At 35.1% G+C, this 10,441-nt stretch overlaps 1 protein-coding gene across 1 annotated transcript; it reads left to right on the forward strand.

The window, feature by feature from the left end:
• The first annotated feature begins 7,221 nt into the window (after positions 1-7,221).
• On the forward strand, positions 7,222-10,098 carry LOC132551300 (nucleoside hydrolase-like). The gene is given in 6 exon segments (XM_060215426.1): positions 7,222-7,274; positions 7,276-7,402; positions 7,868-8,048; positions 8,202-8,318; positions 8,948-9,084; positions 9,772-10,098. Coding segments are annotated over 6 exon segments (942 nt in total).
• Positions 10,099-10,441: the final 343 nt, after the last annotated feature.

Here is a 10,441-nt window from a genome sequence, read left to right on the forward strand (position 1 = left end):
CACTAGATAAGGGTTCGTCCGGGGGGTAGCTTGCTTGTTGGTTCCGTTGTTGCTATCCTTGTTTTAATGTCAAAAAGTGACATCACTTACTGTTATTTACATAGAATTACGGTTGTCATCGATGAAGAAGAGGTTCCCCTTCCGCAATATTTGGTCTTAATCTCCTTGTATTTTTTTTCTAAAATCTTTTCTTTTATATTTTGCCCTAGTTTATTAAATTTGATTTTACCAAGTTTCTGCTGACATGTAGATATTTTCTTTGTTGTCCTAATATTATTCACAGCAGAGCTGCAGCTGACTTTGCATTTGATAAAGATTATTTTATTCCGCCTTAAAAAGGCCAACTGTGATACCTCATTTTGTATCAATAGTGAATATCACTCAGGAACAGACGCATAGCAGGTAAATCAACGATACAAATATTCCTCGCTTCAGGCAGATTTCAGGTAAGAGTTCCATTTTACAACATGAGAGAAGAGCACTTCGAAAGATATTAATTCTACGATGATCATAAATGATTATCAAAAGATTACAATTTATTACAGAAAACTCCTACAGAGATGTCATTATCAGAGTGTGCATGCTGCAGTCAAAGAACACTATTTGATTATCTCAATCATAGCACTGGTAACAGCTCTTCTAACGAAATTAAGTGAATTATGGGGTTGATGCACCTCCCCGTATAGATATTAACCTTCTTTGATCACTTCGGATTTTCCTCAGTCGTCTCCTGTATTAAAAAACTGCTTATCACTTGTGTGTCTTTTGTACAATCTTTAAAGCAGATGACGGTTTGTTATATCATAGAAACACATATCACCCCAGACAGGGATCGAACAGCACATCTTGGAACAAACCCGTTATGTTAATCTTGATCAGTCCATGTAAATCGAAACGTCTTTTATCACTTCATCAGATATATACGATAACCAATGTTAGATACCAAAAATAAGTTATCCCAAAGTGGTTTTGACGCCCATAAAATGTATTGTCCTTATAAGTTTTATATAAACTGAATATTTGTCCATTTTATCTAATATTTCCTCCTATTATACTTTGTTAGAGATATTCATGTTTTTTCTACCGGATCAAATTTAAGCATACATAACACAGGACAAATGGGGAACCGGCATAAATCGATCCAGGATTTTTATAGAAATAACAATGAAAACTTAACCTATATGTGAAATTATGAAATAAAGAAACAAAATAATAATGTGCGACCAGGAACCACTGGGGGTAGGATTGGGGCTTTCATATGAAATTTAAGTTTTTAGCATTTCTCAAGAAACATCGGTAACAACTACTGAACAAGGCAGACAACGGCCCACGGACGAAGGCGAATCTGAACAGCCCACTTGTTTTATGGAATAAAATGTGAAAACTTGCAGCCATTATTTTTTTTTAACATATTTACCTGAGCTCAAATGTCTCGCTTTATGTGGGCTCAATCTTAAATGATTCTGTTAGTTTAAACAAGATAATGAATTTCATGAGAAAAAGATATACCAAAAATCTTATGTCAGCATCCTAAACGGATCAGACAGACATTTCGAATGATTATCATTTTTCGAACATTCATGAGGTAATGACAACATATTATTTATGTAGGTATTATCAGTACATATTGCTTCGGTTTTTATCTTTGATTTTCTGCTATAATCGGAAACGAATTGACACATGGTGGCTTAACTGTGTGGACGTGTTACGGATTGGGCTGCTCTTACTCAAACATATTTGTGCTCTTCTAGAGCAACTTATAAGACCGGTTGGTTTCATCACAGTACTCCCGACGTACGTGTCTGAAATTTCTTAATGTATCTGTTCCTTCTACTGAAAGTAGTCAAGCGTCTGACCCTTTTGCAGCAGTTCGAGACATCTGTGGAAACTCCCTCGGAGTTAAGATACCAGACAAAGCAATATCAAAAAGTCACATCCTTGGTCCAATCAAAAACAGCAAGACCAAAGTCATTGTCCGTTTCGTGAGATATTACGACAGTCAAAAAGTCATTCCACCTTAGTGCCAAATATCTCTATTATATAGTCTGACGTTTGTGCATGCACGATTATATTTGTTTTTTTTTTACCATGCCAGACAATACGATGATCAAAGTTTGATGTATATTTTACTGCTTGGTGAGTTTCAATTATTACGTGTATTTTTTTCCGAATGAAAAATATGCGGTATAGGTGAGATTGCATTGGCTTGAAAGCGACGACATTTATGTCTGTGTTGTACTATATATGTTGGAGCTTATCCGGCTTTAATGTGAATTTAGAATTTTGCATATATGTGTATGCTATATATGTGATTCTGCATATTTGTTTTGAGTGTATATGTATGTCACGAGATGTGGTAATGTAAGGATGTCCAAATTGGTGAAAACTAGCAAACCCACTAAGATGTGCCAACAATATATACATATATTTACAAACCAAACAAAATAACACATTTACAGAAAACACTAATATCCACGTCGCACACTTCACTACCTCTCATACCTTAGCTCCCAAAGACACTTAAGCCCCAATTCTCAGATATGCTAAACTATACCTATACATGGAACATAAAATTGATGACGCGATATGTGAAAGTCTTTTCTCCGTGAACAAAGTTCATAATCCGGTTTACACTTTGAACTCCATCCTGTTCCGTTTATGGAGGTCACAGTATAAATGGTCTCCTCAATCCCGGGCAAGGTCAACACAAGGTCACACTTTTCTCCAAGCAGGCCTTAATATTTTCAGTACCACATTACGAGGTTACCTACAAGGCACAACCAGCGATATACAATACCTATCTATTCTGTACATATATTTACGTCTATTTGATCAATCTAACATTATTTAACGTACCAAGCTCCTGTTCACAGGATTATAACCTTATCCTGTTATTTATATACAGAATATAACCACTACATAATCATCCCTTCCAAGAGACATTCTACACACGCTTTTATATTAAACCCCACTGGATAATAAACACACAATATACATTTCATCTACTTAGTATACATCCTATACATTATATATCTACTAACAAACTCAATATATATCTACTAACAAACTCAGTTTGATAATACTCACATCAACTCCCAGGTAGCTTCATCCGGAACACTCCTACAGAAATATGGCACACAGCCCAAAAGAGAGTCCTATTTTACAAAGACATTGCACACAGCCGCTTGGACACACAGTCCTGGACAAAGTAGAGGGCACACAGCCCAAGTACAGCTTACAGTCCCATGGACACACAACCATGGACAAACACCGCTTCGAAACACACAGCTTAGAAAAACTATTTACAAGCACACAACCATTAGCACCCAGCTAACAAAATTGTCATGCTGGACAGACACCAATCCTAGGCTCTCCAAAAGCCAACATCATCTGGAAGTAGGCAAACAGCCCTCCCAATAGTACTCTGTCAATACATTGAGCCCAGCCTAACACAACCTCCACCGTCGAAGTTCTGTCTGATACTCCCCAACCCCACCTAGGGTACCTGACAAAATACCTGGCACGTGCATGCTCAGCACAAGTTCCTCAACTTACCTGAGAAACACCCAGTAAATACCTGGCCTGGTCTAACCAGTTTTCTGACTTGCCCTGCGGACAGCACATGCATTACAGGTGTATGAATGCACCGTCACAGTTGAGTAACCTCGATAGTAAATAATAGTAACCACAGTTGCAAGGAGTATCCTGTGGCGGTCTAGGCTACTCTCAATAGAATATGTCCTGGTATACCTGGACTGGTTCAGGCTCTTGAGTCCCTGTGGCCTAATCCAAATCATCGGATAATTATATGAAAAATAACAAATATGTAACAACTTTATTTGATTTTGACATTTATGTTAACGGCAGTACTGTCATTCCCTATAATTGTTTATACCCCCTGTTTGTACAATATTGTAGCCTGTCGATCTAACGTTGTCTATTGTCCTGTCCTGCTTATGCCTTTCTGTCATATTCCCTCAGGATCCCCTTTCCTTTTTTCACCCGATCCATCCCCTTTCCTGGAATATGCATGTGCACCAGTGATGCATGTACTACTGGCAGACCTCCTACTCACTACTTCTATTTTAATGTTTTATCCACCATGATGTGTAACGATGTATTTGCATAGAGAGTTGCCAAAGAATGTTTTCATCGCAAATTATCTTGTTTACAAGTCACCTTTGGTATTAAAATGATGCTGCATTTATCATTATAAAAAATCCTGTTAACATTAAATATTCGTATGAAAGAAAGGCGTGACTGTATGATCGAGATAAAATTAAGGAACTAAAGGTAATGCTAAATAGTATTCCATGGCTAGATATATTTACAAGCATGTCTAACGTTGTGCAAATGTGCATCTTACTGAAAAATTCAAATATGCTGTAAAAAAAAATGTTTCCCCCTAAAGAAATATTAGTTAAAAGATAAAGACAGACGTAATACGAGAAAAAGAGACAGGCTTTAAAAGATAGTGTTTAATCGCAATACTGAACGTAATAGGAATAACTATAAGCAATAAGAATTATTTTAACAAAAACATAGACACAGTAATTGATAAAAGTCATCAAAATGAAAATTATTTATTGGAAACTCCTGTGTAATATTCTTCAAAAGATGGAACAAATACAGAAATATCCGCTCTGTTAGACTGTATTACTAATGAAATTATATATGACAATAACAAAAAATGTGAACTTCTGAACAATTACTCTACTTCCGTGTGTACTTTGACGGAAAACGATCTGGAAAAAGGTTTAGCATTTTTTGAAAGTCTCATTGATTCTGTTTGATCTATTGTTCTCAATGAAGTTGCAGATGTAATAAACATAAGAAAGGCGTCAGGACCTGACGGTATTAGTCACAAAATGCTTAGAGAGGTATCCAAAGAGATTTCCGTTCCTTTATCTTTTATATTTAATTATTCTTTGTCGTCATGTGTATATTCTCATCCTTGGAAAATTGCTCATGTTATGCCTATTTTTAAAGCCAATGATCCCAGTATCACCTCTTATTACAGACCAATATATTTTCTTTAGGTAAATTATTTGAACGTGTGGTTTATGAGTATACATACAATTTCTCATTTAAAAATACCAGGCAGGATTCCTACCTGGGCACTCTACTGCCCATCAACTTATCGAGATGTATCACTCATTAATTTTTTTCACTTGAAAATTTTTAATATTCTGTCCTTATATTTTGTGAATTCTCTAAGGCATTTGACCCAGTATGGCACAAAGGCCTTATCTATCAGCTGAATTAGTATGGTATGTCAGGACCACTTCTCCGATGGATAGGTTATTTGTCTAACAGAGGCAAGCAGTTTTTATTAAGAATTCACTACCTTCTTTCCAAACTATAAATGCAGGTGTTCCACAAGGTTCTGTCCTTGGACTCTTTTTCTTCCTCATATATATATATATATACACATATATAAATGATATTTCCTTTAATCTTGCTTGTCTATCTAGACACTTTTCTTATCATTATTCCTTCTCTTCTGCATCTCATTGACTTAAACATAATCGAAAATAAGCTTATTCCGATTTAAGAAAACTTGAAGTTTGGTCGAAACCTTGGCTGATGTGATTTAATCCATATAAAACTGAGGCTCTAGTCTTAACAAATCGTCCACTATCGTTTAATTCAACACTTTCTTTCCATAACACCCAATCCAAATTATTAACCATCATACACCCTAAGGTATTATTCTGTCTAATGACTGCAAGTGGAATGTCCATAGAGAATATCTTGAAAGCAAAGTAATCAAATACAGAGCAACCCTTCGAAAACTCAAACTTATCTTAAGAAAGGAACAATCTTACCTACACTAGACCTTTGCTTGAATATGCAGGGCAACCAATACTTGAAAACATTCAGCTAGAAATTGCAAGACTTGTCACAGGGATGCCCTTATTTACAAAAACAGAACTCTTATATCGTGAAGTTGGTTGGTTACCACTTCCTAATAGACGAGAAGCTCGCAAGCTTTCCTTGTTTGATCTGTATTCAATAATATGGCACCAAACTTATTACCTGATGTTATCAGTAATTTAGTACCATACAACTTAAGAAATGCCGACCTATTTAGAGAACAATATCTTCGTCTTCAACTATTGCAGAACTTTTTTTCTATCATAAAATAAAATGAATGGAATTATTTGGACGACGGTATAAAAATTCTCCTTCTATAAATTGTTTCAAAGATAATGCAACAAAAACCTATCGAAGAAAACAACTTAACTATGCGTTTGCCTCCTTTGGACAGAGAAGACTAAATGTCATATACTGTCGTCTAAGAAATTGCAGTAGTTTTCTTAATTATAACCTCTTTAAGAGCAAATCTTATCGATCCTGCCGCGTGTCAATTTGGACATCCCTGTGAAGATTGTTGCCACTTATTTATTACTTGCCCTTTATATGCTTATCAACGAGCAACTCTTCATACAGAATTATCATGATACGAAAGTGATACAATTGTTGATATTTTTGGTAAAGGTAATGCAAATATTTCACGCAATGCTAATATGAAAATTGCCACAGCAGCAAAGCATTTCATTAGAACATCAGGTAGACATCGTTAATTCTCATGATAACCCTTTCCCTTTTCCCCTCATTCTTTTTTACTTTCCTTCTCATATCTCTCTTAACGGCTTACTAAAAATCTTGTTTTAGTCTCATTAATGATCGTAACTCATATGTTAATTAAACATAAATTGAATGTATTTTCAATATTTATTATTGAGCTTCTGGTCCTTTTCAATGCAAGCAGTACATAGGTAACGATATATTCAGAAGGAATGGGTTCATCTTGGAGCAAGCTACCTATGACATAGGATGTGATGAATTTGTTCATTGAATAAATGTTTGGTGTAGTAGTCAGGTTTAATATGTGCCGTCTGTGTCGGAGGGGAACACTAACAAAACCCATATAGGCGTTTTTTTTCTCTCGATAAAACATATTAGCTGAAATTAAAAAGCAAGCCCCTGCCTTCTCCCTCTCTCGTTAGAAAAATCATATAATTTTTTTTCGATGTGGCAATGTGTATATTACAAATCTAACTTTTTCATTTTTCTCAATGTCATCATTGTTAAACGAATTTGTATTGAATTTTGGGAGAAATCATTCATAAGTTCGAAAAATATGCCGTTAAAATCCTACAAAACGTATTATCCAGGGCTTATATTTCAAATTCTTTTTTTTATGGAATAGTCATAATGGCTGTGCAGAGAAAGAAGCTAATAGTCGATACAGATGGCGGGATTGACGACAATTTTTATGATGTTGGACTCAACTGTGTATGACGTCATTGGCATCACTTGCGTCAGGGGTAATAGTGACGTAGATCAAGTTGTACGGAACGTCTTAAAAATACTCGCTGCAGCAGGGAAATCTCATGTAAGTTGTCTGTTAGAAGATATCAATAAATCAGATCATAAATTATTATTTCACACTGTATTGGTACAAGTTACATTATGAACATACATATTGCAGTATCAGTATGTTGTTTAACGTAACAATTTTTGCGGATATAAATTTACAATTTCGGGGGGTGGAGAGAGAGAACAGGCAGTAGGGGAAATTGGGAATTCTTACAACCACCCTTAATGCCGTATGCACTTATTTCACTATTGAAGATTGGTGACAATTGTAAATATCAAATTTGATTACGAAAATATGTAAAAGAAAAAGTATGTTTACACTAGAATTCGGGGTGCTGAATTTGTCATTGGCAAAACACTTTGTATGTGTTGGTAGAATATCTACATGATATGCGTTGTCTTACACTATGTAAAACTCGTTTTTGTCTGTGAAGCAACCTGCATTGACAAGTCACGCACATCCTCTTTTATTTCCTTCCAGATTCCAGTTTTTCGGGGATGTGATTGTTCCATCGTAGGTGAAGTTTCGTTAAACCTGAAATGTCGTAATTACCATGGAGATGACGGCTTAGGAGATTCTTGTTTTGAAGAACCAGACCTTGGCCTTCTGCAAAATGAAACAGCGGTAGAAACAATGATCCGTTTATCAAAGGATAACCCTGGTAGTACTCATCAGCTTTCTTTTTTCACCAATGACTCTTATTTTACTAGAAATCATTACATTATAGTGTTACACATAGCTTACACTTGATCATTTGTTGTATTTTTGTTTTTCTTAAACCCTAATGTGAATATAAATATATGTTTTATTGAAGGGGAAATAACTCTAATGTGTATTGGACCACTAACCAATCTTGGTACTGCTTTGAAACAGGACAAACACTTCGGAAGTCGTCTGCGAGACTGCTTCATATTGGGAGGCAACTATTATGGTATATATACAACCCTACCGCTGATGCACTAAGTATATATATATTGTATCACTGGTGGTGTTTACATAACTTATTTTTTCTCAATATCTGTCTATCAACTAAGTTAATTTCTGTTCCGGCTGCTCAAGGACTGGTTAGAATTAACCAGTGGTTAGTAAAACCTCAAATTGGTTGCCACTGAACAAACAAGAGAATATATCAATTTGGCGTATTTCAACAAACCTACAGTTGTGAATCGATACGTAATGCTCCTTATTTTGTTTAATCTACGTTTGAAAATTTTGTCCAACCACTTGTTATCTCAAAACAGCTTTTGGATATTTTCTGCTTTTTTACCCTGGTACTACTTCTTATTTTTCAATAATGTTGATTTCAAACTAAATGAAACTGTATTTGCCATATGACTTACTGGTTTATAATGCTTTTATGTAGATTGGTATTTATTTCCTTTATAATATACTGCTTGTTCACTTTTGTTAGTTAATATTGATTGGTTTTCTGAATAGCAAGTCACTTGCGTTCGAACTGATTTTTCTATTTTTTACTTTTCAAATCACATTTTATCAACTATCTAAACCTGAATTACTGTCCATTTACTGTCTACGCAACTGTTTATTTATTTACATTAGGCAGAGGGAACGCCACTGTGAGTGCGGAGTTTAACTTCTTTGCTGACCCCGAAGCAGCTTGTGTTGTACTGTCACAACTTCGATGTCCAAAGACACTTGTTGGTCTAGAGATTTTTACTGAAAGCGCAATAACATGGGTTTGTAATTTCAGTGTGTATGATTTTTTATGAATAGCTATTCTAGCAGTAAATGTAGATTTTCTAGACACACTCGCACGATCTCTAACGACATTACTTCCAACTAACATTCGAATACAAATCATAGTTTCAGACATTGTATGTAATTTACTTGATGTGTGTTATACATCAAACCTTTATAACGAATAGTCGGTCATTTTCGCGGAAATTATATTTTCGCAATTTTTCGGCCGCGGTATAGTGTGCAGTGATTATTCGTCTACATCGATATTTTATTCACGAAAATATGATTCGATGGTCTTGAAAGAAAAAATCACTAAAGTTGTTTCACCCATGAAAATTACAACCTCCTTGGTCTCTTGGTATATCATTCTTTTTCTGTGACAAATGTATGTTTTTGTGCTTTTAATATATTTAATGTTGTTAAATTCTCTATTTATGTTTTTATGATGGAATCGATTTACTAGAAAAGAAATCCAGTCTTCAACCGAATAGCAAAAGAGAATGTATAACATTTCCAGCTGTGCCGGGCAAAACAACTAGCCATAAAATATCATTTATCAAATTTTATCATTTATGAGTGGTTTGCAGCAAAGACGATTGATCAATTAACATTAGAAAAAATGTGTTATCTCTATAGCTTACTCGCAAACATTTTGTTATATGCTGCTTTCATTACAATAACAGGATGAGTATGACCAACTACGGAATTTCCCTGGCAAGAAAAATCAATTTTTAAAGTGTATTGAAGGAAATGCAGTGGCTTGTTCCCGCAGGAATGGTCAAGACTATTGTTCCCCGGATGCTGTTTTGGCGGCAATAATGTTGAATTCTGGGATTGTTTTGCAAAGTAGACATATATACACAACAGTAGAAATCAGCGGGAAACTTACTCGTGGACGGATGGTGATCGACTGGGATCAACAGCTCCAGAAAAATCCTAACATAAACATCGTCACCAAAATCAATGATAATTTATTCTTTCGTGAACTTCTGAAAATTGCTAAGGTCTAAAAAAAATTGCCGTTATTAATCTGGTGGTATAAGAGCCTCATTATTAATGACTGATATAAAAAAACCTTTAGGGTTCATCATAACGACATGTTCGGGCTACATTTTAGCGTACAAAGCCATTGTTTTTAAAATCATATTTGGCAAACTTATGCAGTGTATCGTGTCGGCATTTTCGTGTTGTCTTTATAATAGTGTACCCTTATTGCAGGTAGGGGCATAATATTGTTTGTAATCCTGAACACGGCATCATATCACATATTGTATCAGATAAAAGAGTTTGGCGAATACTTCTTATGACTTGTATTAAATTTTGACGTTTCACATATACATTAACAATTATATT

Source organism: Ylistrum balloti, unplaced genomic scaffold (assembly GCF_031769215.1).
Source record: "Ylistrum balloti isolate Yb309-2 unplaced genomic scaffold, AGI_CSIRO_Ybal_v1 Utg370192, whole genome shotgun sequence".
In the NCBI taxonomy this organism is placed as follows: Eukaryota; Metazoa; Mollusca; class Bivalvia; order Pectinida; family Pectinidae; genus Ylistrum; species Ylistrum balloti.